This window comes from Anser cygnoides, chromosome 2, assembly GCF_040182565.1.
Source record: "Anser cygnoides isolate HZ-2024a breed goose chromosome 2, Taihu_goose_T2T_genome, whole genome shotgun sequence".
In the NCBI taxonomy this organism is placed as follows: domain Eukaryota; kingdom Metazoa; phylum Chordata; class Aves; order Anseriformes; family Anatidae; genus Anser; species Anser cygnoides.
In genome coordinates, this window is record NC_089874.1 from 143,093,190 (window position 1) to 143,113,001 (window position 19,812).

The 19,812-nt window shown below is 41.7% G+C and overlaps 1 protein-coding gene across 1 annotated transcript in view; it reads right to left on the bottom strand.

Moving 5' to 3' along the window:
* The window catches only part of DPYS (dihydropyrimidinase), a 34,460-nt gene extending 18,534 nt beyond the window's left edge, over positions 1 to 15,926 (bottom strand). Inside the window, exons 1-5 of the mRNA XM_013179932.3 lie at positions 15,750 to 15,926; positions 14,667 to 14,927; positions 10,688 to 10,846; positions 6,908 to 7,087; positions 5,608 to 5,797 (exon numbers count right to left, since the gene is read on the bottom strand). Coding sequence (XP_013035386.2) covers positions 5,608 to 5,797; positions 6,908 to 7,087; positions 10,688 to 10,846; positions 14,667 to 14,927; positions 15,750 to 15,833 — 874 coding nt within the window. The 5' untranslated portion in view covers positions 15,834 to 15,926. The remainder of the gene's footprint in view (positions 1 to 5,607; positions 5,798 to 6,907; positions 7,088 to 10,687; positions 10,847 to 14,666; positions 14,928 to 15,749) is intronic.
* Positions 15,927 to 19,812: the final 3,886 nt, after the last annotated feature.

The following is a 19,812-nucleotide window of genomic DNA, read 5'->3' on the forward strand; positions in this document are numbered from 1 at the left end:
ATATTTCCCACTGTGGTGTCATTTCTTAAATTTTCTGTGCTAGACTTGCAAGAAGGCCTCATACCATTTCTGAGGACACATTAAGATCTGAAGTTCTACAGTTATTTCTCCAAGGTTTCAAGACCTGCTCTGACATTACATGACATTGCATTTACTCCAAGTACTACATAGTACAACATCTACCACAACCTAGAGAATCCCTATTAGCATTATTAATTTGCTCTAACACTCTCAGCATGCTCTGACATGCTGAACTGATGTACCTGTCCTAATGCCTTGGCTTGGAGCATTCTAAACTTCTAGCACCACTTATCCACATAAATTACAGATTTACACTTGGACTGAGAAGGAGACCACAATCATTTTTTTGGACTCAAAATCATGACTTAAGCAGTTATTCGCCTCTTTTTTTTTTTTTTCTCTTTTTTTCTTTTCATTTTATTTTCAAAACCTAAAACACCGAATACTAGAATACAAGGCTATCCCTTTAAGTGATACAGACACTTAGTGAATAAGGAGGTTTGAGTCAGATTAGTATTTTCCTAATCCAGAGCTGCAGCAGAAGGGGGACCTTGGCCTTCCTTGGGCAACTCCAAATACAGTGTTTGAGGAAAGGCTGCCATAAGCCTAGATAGATAGAGAAAAAGTTCTGCATACATACACAGTATCTCCTCTATTTTCCTGTTAGGCTTTTGACAGATTTTAATGAGCAACGTCAGTAGAAAGGAGGGTATGTCTGTGTGTGCAGTCTTTCCTAAAAGCATCCGAACAAGCTAAAGAAACTTCCATACAAAGCAAACCTGAACTATATATCATTAGGGCGTAGCTATAAATGTCAAAAGTTATAATGGTAGGAAGAGAATAAATGTTTAGTTTCCATAAATAATTTCTTACATCAGTTTCATGACATACAAAATAAAAGATAGTCTTCAAACTCACAGCTGTATATGCTGAATTGATCCTAGCTCAGGTTCTGCAGGTGATGACGGTATTTCTGCAGTCAGAATTTGACCTGAACAGCCCTCCTTGTTCCCATGAGTGGGAAAGAGTACAAGCCATTTCCGCAAGTGACTTTGAGTATGAACACTGCAGCTTCAATGGACTATATCTGGACATTCTGCTGACTGTGCAATTTCTTGCATTTCATCTGGGCCATGACTAGTCAGACTGAAGGGTGCAATAATAAGGGTGTTCTTCTGTTTGGTCTTTCTGACATCTCTGAGCTTCTGGGAAATAACTGCAGATTTGGTGACTTCTTCATTACACATGAAACTGACTGGCAAGAGCTATATTCATATAAATTGTTTTATAACAAAGAAGAACACAAAACTGTAATTTATTTTACCAGAACTCAGAAAGAGTTATAATCTTGAGAAAAAATAAATAAAATTTACAGGCTTGAAAAACTGGTCCCTGTGTGTTTATTCTAGTGAAATTTTCAGAAGGACATAGGATAAAGTCATACGGGGCAAAGATACTCAGTAACCAGCTAAGATCTGAAAGAAGTGGGACTGCAAGGCAGGCTTTATTGGCTCAGGCACATCATTGCATCAGTTAGACTTTCTACAGTCTGGACCTGAGCTGTTCTGCATGAGCCAGCTAAAAGGTCTGGATTTTCAGTTGCATTCCTGCGCTCAGAATCAGCTTGAGAGTCTGTACACCCCCCAGGCCTAAACTGTGACTGGTATTGTGAAGTATGGACTTTTAAAACTGACTACATATATATTTTTGTATATATATATATATATATATTTAAAGGGAGAAACCTTTTACAAAAAATCACTTTTTAGTAAGATTCTGCTCTCCTGTTCTGGTCTGCACTAGACAGTCCTATTTCCTTAACTGTATCAGTGTAGTTAAATGCGCAAATGGACGTGAATGATCCCTAGCCTTTAGCATATCTAGAATGAAAGCATATATAAGTAGAAAGCAGTATAAGTCATATATCTACATCACATTTTACTAACCTTGCTGCCCTGTCGGCATTACTAGCAGAGGGAATGGTGACAGGGCCACATTAGTTCTCCCTGGTAAATTCGCATCAGGCAGCCCTAACGAGGAGAGGGAACTGCACTGCCCAGCACCAGCTCGCTACAGCCTTGCCTTCTCATTGTAGGGAAGACTTTACAGTAAATAACAGAAAGAGGATCCTCTTTGTCTTCCCACACAAGAAAATAAGACTGTCATCCCACACAAGAGAATAAGACTGGCATGCACACAGAGATATTGGTCAGCCCTTCTGCAGAAGCAAACAGTTCCTCTGCCTGTTTTAGCAAAATTCAAGATCACATTCTGCAGAGGGATGAAGAAACAGCTGACAGAAACAAGCGAGCACAGTTCTCACAGAGAGGTGCTGCATTTGACCCTCTCAAATGGAGAGCTGGTGAACAATTGCTTTTGGCAAATAGGCTCATAGGGCCCAAAAAAAGAACAGGATGGGGGCTTGAGTTAACCTCTACCTCTCCAACACAGTCACAACATGTGGAAATCTTGGACTTTCTCCTGAATTCAGCAGCACTGTAGCTGTTGCTGATGTACCTGAAAAACATGCTGCTGCAGTCTGGAGATTTCCCTTGTTGACTGGTGCAGCTGGACAGCAGAGCAGACATAGTGGACTTTGGCATGGAGGGAAGGAGAGAGAAAGAAGGCAACTCAAGGGATTCCCCTGAAGTTTCCTTAATCCTGTATAAGAACTAGTATTCCTGTACAGTCTGTATGACTGGTTTTTAGCCTTTAAGGTCTGAGACGGAGCCGACTGAAGTAACAGAATTATGCTTTCCGTCTTCAGAAAACTGGAACAGACCTTCAGACTCTAACTCTAATAATCATAGGATCATAGACTGGTTTGGGTTGGAAGGGACCTTAAAGCCCAACCCCCCTGTTCCAACCCCCCTGCCACGGGCAGGGACACCTCCCACCAGACCAGGTTGCCCAAATCCCCATCTAGCCTGGCCTTGAGCATCTCCAGGGATGGGGCATACACAGCTTCTCTGGACAATCTGCTCAACTGCCACTCTCATAAGAATTTCTTCCTAATATCTAATCTAAATCTACACTCTTTTAGTTTAATACTGTTGCTCATCTTTCCTGTAGGCTCCCTTTAAGAATTGAAAGGCCACTTTAAGGTCCACTCCCAATAAAGCAGGGCTCATCATGAGTAGTGGTTTCTTGAGAAGACAAATGCCATCACTTCAAATGACATTTTCCACCCCCCCCACCCCGCCCCATTTTCTTTACCCCAGCTTTATTTTATTTATTTATTTATTTATTTATTATACAGAACCCCAGGATGTCTGAGGCTGGCCGGGACCTCTGGAGGCCATCTGTTCCCACCCCTGCTCAAGCAGAGACATCCGGAGCAGGGTGCCCAGGACCACGTCCAGACAGCTTTTGAAGATCTTCCAGGAGGGAGTCTCTACAGCCTCTCTGGGCAACCTCTGCCAGTGCTCTGTCACCTGCACAGTAAAGAAGTGCTTCTGGTGTTCAGAATAAGCCTCCTATGTTTCTGTTTGTGCCCACTGCCTCTTGTCCTGGCACTGGGCACCACTGAAAGTAGCCTGGACCTGTCCCCTTTGCACCCTCCCTTTGAATATTTACAGTCATTGATAAAATCCCCCTGAGCATTCTCTTCTCCAGGCTGAACAGCCCCGGCTCTCTCAGCCTCTCCTCTTAGGAGAGGTGCTCTGGTTCTTTGATTATCTTGGTAGCCCTCCACTGGACTCTCTCCTGTATGTCTGTTTCTCTCTTATAGTGGGGGGCCCAGAACTCGACACAGTACTCCAGGTGTGCCCTCATCTGTGCTGAGTAGAAGGGAAGGATCACCTCTCTCCATCTGCTGACAATACTTTGCCAGTTTTATTTATATCATTTATACAGCACCTCGAGAATTTACTTTTTTTTTTTTTTGAAATACCACTTTTAACTGAATAATGGAAAATAACTTTTTCTGAAATTTACAACAATAGTGGACAACAAACAGCTCAGTCTCACTAAAACCTATAACTGTTTTTACCTATCTTTGTTGTACATTAGCTCTCTCTTCAAATTTCTTAATCAATCCTAGACTTCTATTTCCTAAAATATATACCCCCTTGAGAATAGAAATTAATTATGGTAAGATGTTATATGTTGTGATGCATAAATGCAAGCATTTGACAATTTTGACTGTATGAACCCAGGAAGCTATTAAATGCAATTTGCAAAACAATAAGCATAAGTCGTTTCAATTTCTTTTTAAACACCGAAGAAGCATACTGATATAAAGTCATTTATCATACTGGCACTGCAGACTATTCCTATGCCTAACAATATTTTAGAGTATTTACTATCAGCATAGAATTTTTTACTTGATTACTGTGTTATAAACCACCACCTCCTGTCTTAGGTATTTTATGTTCACAGCCAGTGTTTTGTCTTTAATCTGAGTATTTTAAGTGTTGTTACATCTTCTTGTAGTTAACGTCACCACACCTATGGGTGTACAATGAACAGTAAATGTATGGATACAATCCACATTACCAGCAGCACTGTCATCTAGTGGAGAAATCTAACATAGCACAGTACCAAAAAATGTGCTTCTAAACAATATGCTGGTGATTATTTTATAAACTTGAATTACAGAAAAATCTTAGTATAAAAGTCATGATCAATACATATTCCACATAAACGTATCCATCTATTTTAGCACAATAATGTCAGACTGGTGTTGATTGCACTGTTGTCCAAGATATCAGACTCTGCATTTTAGCTTTAATAATCTATGTATGCTGCTAGCAAAAGTATTATCTAAAGTCCAGAAATGAGGAAACCGAGATCTGTATGCATTTCATATAAGGTCAGATGAAAAGATAACAGGGACAGATAACCCATAAGGACTCCAGCCCCCTAAATCACAGCCTCTGTCCTACTCATTCCGCTCACATAATGTCCCCTCATAGTGCTGTTGTTCCACAGGCAGCTCTGGGTGAACTTACAGATAGATGAGCACGTAGAAAAACCTGAATCCCTACAGCCTACAGACTGCTTTCAGCCTGCCCAACAGCTGGCCAAGAGGGTCAGGCTCCCCTGGCTGGCAGAACTATTTATGAACCCCGCAGCGTATGACTGGAGAAACCCTTCCCTGGAGGGAATTAATACTTTTGGACACTGTCAACATCACCATGATTTCTAAATGCCTAGTGAATAGGAGTCCTGGTCATATAATGACACTGTCTGTAAAAACATGGAGTGGTTGGTGTTGCAGAACTTCTCACCTAAATGGCTGGTAAAGGCTTGAAGACTATAACTCAAGGGAGAGGAATAGCAATGCATATATTGTCTTGGACTGGTCATATAATTTTTAATGCAATGCTGTCCTGTCCATCACTTCAACTGTGGAGATATAGCATGAAGGACAAAAAGGTTGTTCTGGGGAGAAGGAAAGGCTCAATACCATTTGCCGTTCTGCCATACTGCTTAGCTCCCCTTGGGCCTCAAAACGTACACAGTTTAAACATCCCGTTCCAAGTACACCAATATTTTGAGGGTTAAGGCACCCATGCTAAGTAGGACATTAATGCCCCTTCCTCTAATGCCATGGTCAAAGCACAAATGAATTAGGACTTTTACCTTCTCTTCGTGCATTGGCTAGCACTCTTGCTGCAGATTTACTCATTACATGGACAACAAAAAGGGGACAGTTTACAGCGTTTGCTATGGTAATCGCTCTCTGCGTAGCTTCAGCTTCGACTTCCTCTGGACGTGAGAGAATATGCCCTTCAGGACCAGTTATTCCCATTGACAGTAACTTCTTAGAATTCTGGACATAAAAAATATTTAAGAGTCAGTTAAAGTGCAACCATGGTGTCATGAACGTGTAACCAGCCAAATGGATCCTAGACCAGACACTATAGTTAGTTTGAGAAAGAACAAGTCAGTTAGGATATTTTCAATTTCAGAGGAGTTATTGTTGTGTTACCTGAAATCCACTGTATCCTTCAAAAAATACAGATTTCAGAATGACTAAGACTTGAGAGAATATGCTCCACTAGCTTTCAAAGGTAAATCACTGCTTTTGAAAATCCTAATTCTGTATCAATTTGTGTATCAAAAATGATCATAGCCAGTAACTGAGATGACAATACTAACCCCTCTTTAGAAAAAAATTGAAAGATCCTTACTAAGCACAAAGATACACATCAAGAGCCTCTTGAATGAGGCTCTGAGGTTTAAAGAGGCATAAGATTTTGTCCCTGTATTATTACAGGAGTTTATGCTTGGCTGATTTGGGATTACTTTGCAATAAATTCATTTCTGTTATGGGACATGGTCAGAGTCAAAGCACTTTTGACTAGAATAGTAGAAGAAACTCAAAGATATCAGACTGTACGTGTACTCCAAGTACCTCTACTTATCACTGAGATATTAGCATCAAGTATGAAGTGAGGCTGTCCGTGCACAAAGGGGCCTTGAACTTTTGTGCCCAGAGAAACTTCCTCTGTACTTCTGGATTTGGTCCTGACTATGTTTGGAGAGACCAGGTATAAAACCAGGTATCATACACCTGACATGTAAATGCTTGTCCAAGTGTTCCCCCTTCAACCTGGCCCATGGTCAGTCTCTGATTGATGCTTTCTTCATCAGCCAAATATATATATTATATTGCAAGTATGTATGTTATTCTGCAAGTATAACTCATTAGAACAGGCCCATTTGCTTCCTGTCTGTTCCGAACCCAGTACTCCAGCTTACAATTTCTTGGCCCACCACAAGCATCATTTGAGATTTTGGCCAAGATGTTTGTCTTTAGTTCCCTGGAAGTTAAATAGGGGAAAAAGCCTTTCCCTATGTTACAATGATCTATTGAAGTGCTTAGATAACAGCACTAGTCATATTCCTGAATTTGATGGATAAAATGACAAATGCTTACCTGTGCAATTAGGTCGCCATTCTCTGCATGGACTTGAGCAACTGCTCCAAGTTCCCTACAGCAGGAAAAGGCTGCATATAATTCCTCATCATTGAGCATGTATACATCTTTATAGGCCATAAACATCTTGAAGGAGTTGACACCTTTGTTCTCAGCAAGACTTTTCATTTCTTCCTTCACCTGAAAGACAGTCAGCAATTCTCACAAAACAGCAATATAAAATTTTACCTGTTAACTTTCTACAAAGAAATTTAAAGTATGAAGCAACAACAAGCCGTTATAGAATCACAGAATCATGGAATTGTAGGGTTTGGAAGGGACCTCCAGAGATCTTTGGGTCTAACCCCCTGCCAAAGCAGGTTCCCTAGAGCAGGTTGCCCAGGTAGGCGTCCAGACAGGCCTTGAATATCTCCAGAAAGGTAGACTCCACAACCTCCCTGAGCGTCCTGTTCCAGTGCTCCGTCACCCTTACTGTGAAGAAGTTCTTTTGCATGTTGGTGTGGAACTTCCTGTGATCCATTTTGTGGCCATTGCCCCTTGTCCTGTCCCCACAAACCACTGAAAAGAGAGTTGACCATATCCCTTTGTCTCCCACACTTTAGGTATTTATAAACATTGATAAGATCCCCTCTCAGTCTTCTTTTCTCAAGGTTGAACAGACCCACATCTCTCAGCCTTTCCTCATAGGGAAGATGCTCCAGGCCCCATATCATCTTTGTGGCCCTCCGCTGGACTCTTTCCAGGAGATCCCTGTCTTTTTTGTACCAGGGAGCCCAGAACTGGACACAGTACTCCAGGTGAGGCCTGACCAGGGCAGAGTAGAGGGGGAGGATCACCTCCCTTGACCTGCTGGCCACGCTCCTTTTAATGCATGCCAGGATCCCATTGGCCTTCTTGGCCACCAGGGCACACTGCTGGCTCATGGTCAACCTGATGTCCACCAGGACCCCCAGGTCCTTCCCCGCAGAGCTCCTCTTCAGCAGGTCATCCCCCAGCCTGTACTGATACATACGGTTGTTCCTTCCCAGGTGCAGGACTCCTACACTTGCTCTTGTTAAACCTCATTTGGTTTCTTCCTGCCCAGCTCTCCAGCCTGTCCAGGTCTCACTGAATGGCAGCACAGCCTTCTGGCATGTTGGCCACTCCTCCCAGCTTTTTATCATCGGCGTACTTGCTGTGGGTGGGCACTATTCCCTCTTCAAGGTCATCGATAAAGATGTTGAACAAGACCGGACCCAGCACTGACCTCTGGGGAACACAGCTAGTCACAGGTCTCCAGATGGACTCTGCACCGCTGATCACCACCCTCTGAGCTCAGCCAGTAAGCCAGTTCTTAACCCACCTTACTGACCACTCATCTATCCCACACTTTCTCAGCTTGCTTAGAAGGATGTCGTGGGAGACAGTATCAAAAGCCGTGCTAAAGTCAAGGTAGATGGCATCCACTGCTCTCCCCCCATCTACCCAGCTGGTGATGCCATCATAGAAGTCAACGAGGTTGGTCAAGCATGATTTCTCCTTGGTGAATCCATGCTGACTACTCCTCATAACCTTCTTCTCTTCCAATTGCTTGGAGATGGCATCCAGAACAAGCTGTTCCATCACCTTTCCAGGGACAGAGGTGAGAATGACTGGCCTGTAGTTTCCTGGATCCTCCTTCTTGCCCTTCTTGAAGATGACATTGGCTATCCTCTAGTCTCCAGGCACCTCTCCTTTACACACCCATCAAACATATATTCAGTCCTAACAGTCCAAGTCGCACATTTAAAGGCTGATTTATACTATTCCTCTTGCATCAAATTGCTTCTCAAAGTATACAAACCAGCCCAACTATAGTGCAGATGTTGGAGGTACAAAGTGATTGGAAAGGAATGCTTTTTTAAAAAGACAGTGAAGTATAATTTTATTCCAGTGAAAACCTCCTGATATTGAAAACACTCTGTCCAATATCAACAACTATTATCCAACCTATAACACAGAGCATAAAGATATGTAAAAATTTGATTTTCAGAATTGAATCCTAACAGTCTCCTGACAAATGACAGTGACAGAAAAGTTCTTATCTTCTAGAGCTGTGTTCTAATGCTAAATGACACACACACAGCCTTTTGAAATATTTTGTCCCTAAATTAAACAGCTCCAAAACTCTATATGCAAGCCTGCTTTCTTTCCTATGTGCACTTCTTGATAAGATTCCCTGTTTCTGCTTGAGTTTGTGAAACACAATTGTATATCCCAAGGAAGAATGAACAATGTAGATTTTAGCCCAAAGGTTTCTTGGGCAGTTAGTTAGGTAGAACTATCTATTAACTAACTTTGGCTCTTCCTTCCCATCAAAATGATGGTGACAGTACCTGGTGTGCATCTATGATGCTCTTACAGTTTCCATGTGTTTCTTTTGAAAAAGTAAAACGTTGTATTTCATCTTTTCTCTAATAATATGTTTGGATCTGCCCAAGAAAGGTGAGACATTAATAAAAAAAGAAAAAAAAAAGAAAAAATTGGGGATTCACCTGGGAGAGGGGTGGGAGCATTAGCTTTAGTGGAAATTATCAAAAAAAATAAATACTGGACATAAGACCCTACTCTGGCATAAAGGTGGAAGCAAAAAGCATTTCTTTTTCACTTATTTTCTTAATCACAAATTACTAATACTAAAGGAAGGCATTCTAAAGAATGTATGATTATAACCAAGACTTCAAATCCTGAGGATTTGATAGCAAATGAGAAGGGTATGATATACCAAACTCCTCAGCTACTTTATCCAGGTCTTTTATGGCTACAAAACATCAGAACTTTTTATTTTTTCAGTCTTGGCCTTTAAAAGCAGAAGTTAAACTTCTTAACACAAAACAGAGCATTTCGCTGATTTACACTTCCCTCGTTTGACTAGTATTTTCAGTGTAATTCCACTTTTCTCTACTAAGGCTATTTCAAATGCTTATTCCTCAAACTTCATTGGAGAATTTATTGCATGTCTTTGCTTTAAGCTAGAACCTGGAGTCAGTCTGTTTAGTGCACAGAATACCAAAGATGGAGAGTTTGCAGAGTGAAGGCTTTGGTTTACGTATTTTAAAAATAAAAAAAATAGAGGAAGTACTCATACTTCATACTTAAAAATGGAATTTACTAAGTATATTTATGACCGATGCAAGTTCTCTAAGTGGTCTTGTATAACATCGGTCAAGTACATGAAAAGTTCATTTCCTCAGTAAAGCTTTCAGGCAATCAGCAAACATTCACACAATGAGGATGATTCTCCCATACTTAAGTTCCGAAAAGATTTTCTGGATAATCTCACATTTAAGAAATTCTTGCCTCTGATTCTGTTTTACTTTAAGAAATTATTACTGCAGTCACTGAGGAATAAAATTCTTCCTTTGCAAATAAAATTGCCATATTTTTCATATATACCCTTATTAATACATCATCCCTACCCCAATCCTGAGACTTAACATGAATGTAGATTATTGAATATTCAGGTAAAAACCAAAAACAAACAAACAAACTCTTGTCCTTTTTGGTCTGGTTGGTCTTGACTTTGCACAACCTGCTTCCTTTTCCTTTAACCTCATGCAATATTATCCAAGGATGTAGGTTATCTGCAGACTTTTCAAATACACATACTTTTTATAAAGTGTGGACTATTCCAAATGTAGTTTGCACATAGAAAAATGCACTAACTATAACACTGTAGGCAACTACATTTACCACCTGAGGACTTATTCAAGGCAGACATGGTATGAATTCAGGGAACTGAAGATCAGTGTTTGTGTCTACCTTGTTGCTCCACCATGTAACTGCCACATGCAATGCATAATCACAGCAGACTTTTGGGTCTGCCCAGCTTTTCCACAAATCAAAAGCTTCAATAAGAGAGGAGCCTTTCTGAGGAATGGCAAAGTCGATGATCATAGTGGTGCCTCCTGCTACAGCAGCCTGAAAGAAAAAAGTTAATATTTAGCAATCAGCAAGAAAAATGCATAGTTCCTCCCACCCTCTCTGATTCCCTGTCTAACAGTTACATACTGATACACCGAAAAGCCAAAAGTCAATGCAGTTTTCTTGAGTGAAGTCTGAACTTGCAAAATGATTGTTGACATTAATTTTGGTTCCTTTGAGAAGGATGTTCCTTTGAGAAGGAAGTTTTTGCACTTATAATCCTATCGAAGATTTGGAAATGAGTCAGCAGCATGCATCAGTGAGTATTCTTAAGCAGATGGGATCACAGAGAAAGAGCACCAAAAGACAACAAACAACCTGAGATATGCTTACTCAGAGTCTACTTAGTTGAAAAAAACAAGCCTGTGTAACAGAAAAGCATTAAGGGACAGATACACAAAGGAAAAAAAAGAAGTTTAAAAATCCAGTATGAGAATCCCCAAACTCCTGTCTAACACCAGAAGGATTTAAAAAGTGTTTTGAAATTATTTTTGTTACTGACAGGGTACTATTTTGGAAAACCGCACAGCAAATTTCCAAAAAGGCCAAGATATTTACAGCCTCCAAATAGATATCTGCAAGTACATAAAATCTTATTTCATATTAGTTATGAGGATTAAAATTGCTTTTTAATGAGGAACTTTCACTGTCCTTTACAGACAATTGAATACAACTTTTTATTCCTTTGAAGGAGCTTTGGTAGTCACTGTCAGAAACCAGATCCTGGACTAGAGGAAGTGAATACAGTAAGGCAATTTCTTCATTGCAATTGTTGCTCTCTTAAAAATTAGTCAGAGAAATTGTCTTATTGCTCTGAACAACATCCCTTTGCAAAACAGGTACAATCTATTCAGATCAAAATACTCACAGTTTAAATTCAAGCTACTTTATTCTGTTTCTAAATCAACCAGTTTCTTCCTTCTTTCTCTAAAAGATATTTGTTTGACTCTGTCTCGTTAAAGCTCATAAATCCTTCTTTATAAAGTCCTAATATTTCTTTCAATTATGAAAAAAATATTTGGCTTGCCCTCATGCAAGTGAAGACTTTTTTTTTTTTGGTAACAAATGCTTGTGTTCTGTACATTTCAAATAATTGTCTTGACTTAGCAATCAGAAGCAAAATTGCAAATATGTCAGTATATTCGGAAAAAAAAAAAAAAAAGAAGTTTGGAGAATGACATAAACATTTATGATTCTGTGATGAATTCAACAATACACCGCCTCCAAGAAAAGATCTTCAAACTGACATTCTTTTTTTTATTTTTAATAAAACAGCTTGGCTTCTTAATTGTTAAACGGGATTTAAACTTAAAGCGAATTTGTAAGCTTGAAGGAAAAAAAAAAAGTCACAGGTTCAACAATTCCTACCAAAGTCTCTTTTTTCCTATAACATTTGTGAATAGAAGTATTCTGTGCCTTTATTTATTCAACTGAATGGATAAATCTTAGCTTATCACTGCGATCATTTCTGTGATAGTTGGAACACCACTTTGTCTCTATGAGTCTCCTGCCAAGATATTTGTTAGATAACAACCTTGGGTAAACAACTCGGAACACTTTCCACACTTTGACCTGGGTCAAGAATCTAATCCAATATCTAACTTTGTGACATCTGATCACTAGATTGGATCTAGAATCTTCCATTAGTCACCCAAGTGACTAAGGACATACTGTTTTGTGTATGCAGTCTGTGTTTTAGAGCTTCTGTGCCAAATGCCTTCAATGCAAATAATTATTCAAAAAACCCTACATGCTAATTCAAATTATTACTTTCTTTTTGCAAGTTAGCAAGGAATTCATCTCTCCTAATTTGGGATTTCATAGCATAGGCACCTAAATTTGAGTTAGTCTGAATCTTTGATTCTCTTTAATGTCAATGGAGGCACTTTAAAGAATGGTCTTCAAAGAGAAGAAGAAAGAAAGGCTTGTTCCACAAAATGAAAAAAATAAGGAAAAAAAAAAGGTATATATTTCTGTACTGTAAATCATGTAAAGTAAGTATTCCAAAAATCTAATTCTGCACTGTATTCAGCCAGGAAACCTAAGTTGTGATGTCTGTAGACAAGCAGAACAGACATTGTGGACTTGGGGTTTCTTTCTATCCATTTATCACAAAAAGCAGTGTGAAGACCAAAAACTGCTTGTGGAAGCCATTTCAATAACTAAAATGTGTTGTGAGGCCCATATAATAACAGGTTCCCTCATTTCTACCAGATAGCTAAGGAAGATACTGAGTGTGGGAAAAAACCTGCAATGATCAATTTTAAAATCCTTTTCCAGCTATCGGTTCTGGAGGTGGAGATTCAGTAGTGTATTTTTCCTTTTTCTATCCCATTTTATGTCTGACTTGGAGAGACATGATATGTTTGGCAGAGAAGCCATTTACCTATGGTAGAAAAGATCTACTGTGATGGACAAAATAATTTTTGTCAAAGTTTTGCTGAATAATTACACCCTATTTTAATGAGCTACCATAACTTCCCTGTGCATTCAGAAGAATAATTCTAGTCCTTAAAGCTATGCAGTGTAAAATATTTCTGTTCCAAATAACAGCAGTAACATCAGCAAATCTATCTTGAGTTGGAGTAAATACTATTATTGAAAGAAACATGACAGCAACTTAAGGACAACATACAGGTCATTTGTAGTTCTCCCTCCAGTACTCTGGGTGACACACACAAAAAAATCAAAATCTTTGTTAGAGTATGAAAATATACAAATAATCCACTTAGACAATCCATCTCAAACCCTCATAACATGGTGGGGCAGGAAAGAAATAAAATTTCCTGTTGAAGAATAGGGTCAGTCTAAGCAGGACTGCGAAGTTGAAAGGCTTGTGAGACTTTTGTGGTTTCCACATCACAACATTTAATAAAATGAGTTGAATTTAACTTATTTCAACTAGAACAATTTAACTTATTTCAAGTAGGCAAATAAGTATTTTGCACAACAGAAAAAAAAAATCAGTGAAAACTATTTAGTTAGAAGGGACAATTTTTTTCTCATTCTTAGCAAACCTCAGTTCTGCCATGAGAGGGGAAGGTTATAACTGGCTCTCTGAGGATGCTGGCTAACAGACAAGCCATTTCACAGGGCAATGTGATCCCTTCTGTGGGCAAAGGATTTCAGCCTGTACAGCAAAGCACTTCACAAAAATAGCTTACAAATTTCAGGGAGCTCTGTATGAGTATCTTTACTGTATAGAGATGATGCACTGTTAATACTATTAGGTAATATACTGCTAATGCAGCTAATATAATGAGATCAGCTAAAAATTTGAAAAAAAGAACTCCAAAGAACTTAACTGGGAGAAATGAGTTACTTTTAGAAAGCATATTTGAACTCAGTGTTCACTGAAACACTAAGTAGAGAAGTGAATGAGAGATGAAAAACTTACATTCCCTCAAGCTAACAGAGAAAGATCAGATTACCACAGAAGTGCTCCCAACACACCGGGGGAGTTAAACTGTTGCTTTAGGTTAACCTTTGATCAGAAAAGTATGAAGCTCATATGAAGGCAAGTTGCATTTGGCATGGTGACAGCCAAGTTAAATGACTGTTCTTTACACTTGCTACCTGCAGATAGCAAGGTCTCTGAAGGAACCCAAATAACATGCTAGTGGAAGGTGGACCTCTGGGTACCCTGACTGCTTATTACAACAGCGCAACCAAGGGACAGCAACAATTGCCTGTGCTTGATGGATACTCTATTCTCTCTGTTAGCGCTAATATACATAGCCAGCAGACACTCCTCCAAGGAAGCCCAGATGCACACATAGACATGCATATGTGCACTGACATAGTTGCACACACCCACCTTTGTGCCTGTATAGAAGTCATCTTTTGACTTGCTACCCATAAAAGGGAACTGCATGTGCGTATGAGTATCGATGCCTCCAGGGATCACCAGCTTGTCAGTCGCATCCAGCACGGTGAGTCCAGTGGGGGGCTCGAGGTTTAGGTTTGGTCCCACTTGCTGCACAATTCCATCCTCCACATACACATCAGCCTCCACAGATTGGTCATCATTCACAACTTTTCCCCCTTTGATGAGAAGTCTCTGCTTTGGCATGGGAGCCTAGAAGGCGATGATAAGACTCAGCTCAGAAAATTGCTCTTGCTGGAGAGGACCTCACTGCCCACCCTTCTCGCAGAGCCGTGTGCTATCTGAAAGTGGCCCTAAGCACACAACACACAGGGTTATTTAAACAGAAATCAGAGGAATTGCCCCCTTGGCCTTTGGCAGCTCCACCTACCTACTGCCTTTGGGGAGGCACCAGTGATCAAGGGCGTGCAGTGAGCTGAAGCAGACAGCCTGCTTCTGGCCACTTCTGCTGTAGTTCTCTTTACCTGGGAAAGGGGGAGGCGGGCTTTCAGGAGAGTCCAGCTGGATTCTCATGGCACTTGCTTGCAGCCCTGCCCTGTGCACATGTTTGAAACATGATGGGCCATTTGGGAAATCTGGCTGTTCACGGACTTGTGCTGCCCAAAGGTGACCATAGCTCTATGCAGTGGTGTTTGAGCACCCAAGGGTGGCCTGAGCTCTCTGGCTGGGGAGCCTAAGGGTGACTTGAGCTCTCCATGGGGGTGGCTGAGGAGTCTGTGGGACCAAGTAGAGGGGCCTTGAGAGCCCAGGGCAGCAGGGACCAAGCTTCACTTTAGTCACCACAGCCCTACGTGCTGGGGGCCACCTGAGTCCCCTCCAGAGGGCACAGGCCAACAGCAGCCGTTCCCAAGTCACGTTTTAGAAGATACTTTAGGGAACAGGCCCGCAACCCTGGGGACCCAAGCACAGCTCCCCCTCCCAAATGCCAGTACTCAGAGAAACACAATGGCCATTGGCAGGGGGAAGATGGCAGCCCCTGCGGGGGTTCTGGGCACCACTGAGGCCTCTCCTCACCTTGTCCTCAATCGCCGGGGGCACATGGCCACTGTCAAAGGACCACATGAAAACGATCTTCCGGTAGCTGTTGCCTTGCGCCATCGTCCCTGCTTCCCCCGTTGCCCCTGCTGTCCCCACCGGCTGTGCTCAGGGCAGCTGCTCCGTGCTCTCCCCCCACCCTCCCCGCATTGTTGCCCACACAACCGCCGGCAGGCCCCGCCCGGCCATGGCCCATGGCCCCATCCTGCTGGGCCCCGTAACTGGACCTCGGCTGGGGCACGGGGGTGGTGGTGGCCCCTTGGGCCGGGAGGGCCATGGGAGGAGGGAAAGAGAGGCTTTGGCAGAGGGCTTTTGGGAAAAGGGCTGTCATGAGCCCAGCTGGAAGGGCAGCTTACGCCTCGGCCCAGAGGCAGAGGTGGGAAAGTAAAAGTAAAGTGGGGAGAAAATGATCTGAAAACTTGGACAAAGAAAAGGGAAGAACCACACTGTACCTATTTAGAAATACTCTTACTGCCTTACAATCGGTTTGCATCTCACGTTTATATTGTTTTTAATTTCCTTTTCCCCATGGACACAACACTGCCTCCTCCGTACCACTCTGGATGCAGTGCCCTCCCCGCACCTTAGCTTTCTCTGCCCCTCATTTTCAGCTTGCATCCTTCCTTCTGCCCTCAGCACAGGATAAATATGAATGTACACCATGCGAGAGGCGCAGTCCTGGGGACAGCCTCCCTTTGGAAGAGGGCAGGAGCTCGTCTCTAGCATCGCCTGTCCTGCACCACCCCAGGGACACCTGCTGTATGGGCCTTCCCACTTCTCCAGTAACACAGGGTGGCTTACTTAGCAGTGACACTGCTTCACTATGTCCCTGAGCCTGCTGAACACGAGCATCTTCATCCCCTCAACCTCCTTCAGGCCAACGATGATGCCTTCAAAAGACAGAATATTGTCTATGAGGGCCATGCACATATATGCTACCAAAAAGACGTTTAGACAAATGAAACTCGATGTGGCACACTATAAAGCGTCTGAGGGAGCTGGGATTGTTCAGCCTGGAGAAGAGGAGGCTCAGGGGCGACCTTATCGCTCTCTACAGGTACATTAAAGGAGGCTGTAGTGAGGTGGGGGTTGGTCTATTCTCCCACGTGCCTGGTGACAGGACGAGGGGGAATGGGCTAAAGTTGCACCAGGGGAGGTTTAGGTTGGATATTAGGAAAAACTTCTTTACTGGAAGGGTTGTTAGGCATTGGAATGGGCTGCACAGAGAAGTGGTTGAGTCACCATCCCTGGAGGTCTTTAAGAGACATTTAGATGTTGAGCTTAGTGATATGGTTTAGTGAAGGACTTGTTAGTGTTAGGTCAGAGGTTGGACTCTGTGATCTTGGAGGTCTCTTCCAACCTAGACGATTCTGTGATTCTGTGAAAGTGCTCACCTTCCCATCAGCATGGATGATGGACCCACTTCCTTCTCCCAAGTGGGTAGGAGAGCAGTACCAGAAGTTTGCTTTTGTATCTGTTTGTCCCAAAATGTCTCCTCTTGTGCCTTACCTTTGTGCTTTCAGGACAGAGACCCATGGGGGTTCACTGCATCACACAGCAATAGTAAAGGCTAAAACTCATTCAGAAAAGAAGAGCAGAGAATAAGAACAACAGAAAGTGAAATTCCCCAAGACTCCTGGGGCTACCCACAGAGCACTGGATGGGCAGGAAAGGGTAACCTGCACCAACCACGTCATCTGTATTTAAAGCTGGTAAAATGGCAGTGATGAGAATTCAGACAGCAATACTGGCTCAATAATCATAATGATATCAATGAGCCAGGAACATTTGAATTTCTGCTATATGATTAGTCAGACGAAGAACAAGGGAAGAAAGGCCCAGGAAGAAGTCAAGTTATGGTCCTCTAAGGCAGGAGCTGTGACTACTAGAGAGTAAGGAAAGAAAATATGTCCAGGTGGGCACTGAAGTGGGATAATGGGTATAATTTGAATCTCTGCTACTGCTGAGACAGCAAACCCATTTCTCCCACTGTGCAGATAGGCACCTGAATAATTGGGCTGCCGGGGATCTGAGATGGATGCCTCTCAGATACAAAAGTTTCACTTGATGTAAATGCAGTGACATTTGTTAACCGAGGACAGAGGGTTGCAAAGACAGAGGCTCATTCCTTGGGTGCCCATGGGGTGCAGCAGTCAAGCTCACATGCCTGCCCCACTAAATAGTTAATGATTTTGAGTTGAACAGTGTCAACAAGTTAAGCATTTATTGGCATAGACTTCATGCAGAATGTTCCCACTCAGTGCCCAAACAATCAATTGAAAACGGTCAGTTTTCTTAGTATTTCTCCCTGGCCAATGGATATTTAGTTATTTCTACAAAATGAATTTCTACATGACAGATCCGGTCCATCACCCCCCAAGTCTGCTTGTGGGGTAGTGGTGAGCTGTTCCTGCTTGAATCCTTCTTTCAGACAGAGCAGAGGGAAATTTGAAGACAGGCCCACCACACCACAGCACGTTGTGGTAAGCTTTCAGGATATTCGACTCCCTTTTTTGTGTGTGTTGTGCAGGAAAGAGCTGGGGACACCTAAAGGCATGAAGAATAGCATGGCTCAAAATCCTACTCATCTCTAGAGGTTCTGAAAGGCACTGGGCTTGAGCTCCACTTCCTCTCCTGAGTTTTCCTCCTGGCTAATTTTGGTTTTGTGGATCCTGCTCTTAAGCGTATAAACCTTCCTACCTGTAACTCCCAAGATCAGCTCAGAGCTGCTGATCCCACAAACTGGCAAGGAAATTGAGAGTCAAGACCTTATACTGTTGTGCATAAGAAAACTGAATCTATCCCATAGGTGGTTTTGAACACATTAAATAGATAATGACATTCTGTCTAAGCAGTCCTTTTATTTTGTCCATTTGGACAAACAAGATAATCTCGCTTCGTCTGCATTTATGTAAATTTGGTAAATATTTGATATTTCAGAGCTCATCTGTCCCTGGACAGAAAGGCATGAAATATCACTTGTGGGATAGAAATAATTCCTGTAATACTGTGAGAAGACAACTAGCCGTGTATTCTTATTTATCATTGAGTACTTGCTGCTGCAACAGGGACTTTGGCCCCTGATTGGCATTGCAACCTTCACTCACCCACAAAACATTTTACTCTTTCTGCCCTTCACTTTGCACAGTTCAATACAAATCTCTGTTTTGTAGTCGGTGCCTAACTCTGCACTACGCAGAGGAGTTTCCTGTTGAGTAATGTTTACTCATCCTAAAATATCACATAGTAGTTCAGTCATTTGAGAGACATAGCAGAAAGCCATCCATTGCAACCTTGAACTTGCATCTTAGGCTAATGTTTTTGTGGTCTGCAGCAAAGCAAATAATCCTGTAAATCTCTACAGGGGGATGTCTTGATTAGAGTGGCTATCGTAGAAGTATGATCAAAGAGACTTCTAAGTAACCTAATAATTTAATTGATTTAAGATAAAGAACCTTGAAGAAAATCCAGTCCTTGTCGTTTATTTACCAAATAATTCAGCAAATTAAAGAATAGGTTTGCAAGAAACAGAAAACTGAGGTTGGGATCTTCCAGAAGACTTACAGGACGTCACCTACAAGTCATTTTAATAAAGACACAATCTAGTCTAAATCTTCTGAGACATACACTCACCCTTCTTCCCATGGAGACTTTAATTTCTACCTCCCAGCATTACTTATTCATTTCTATCTTCTGGTGTAATTATCCCGTCTTACTTTTATCCTCTCTCTGTTTCTGTTTTCACATCCTTCCTATGATACCCTATGTCTGAAAAACGCTCTTATCTTCATGCACTCTTTATCTCTTTCTTAACCCAAAAGTTTTTACTGGCATTGAGCTTCAAATAAAAGATGGTGAAGCAGAGATGTATCTCAAAATACATGAGATACAAATAGAATTTGGGACAAACAGTGAAGATACTTTGTTAAGGGAACTAGAGATTGATGTTGAGCACTGGAGAAGCACAGCTAATGAAGATGTATTGTTAACTGTATTTTCCATTTTTGGCAACTTCCCTCCATTGAGAGCAGACTGGATCATG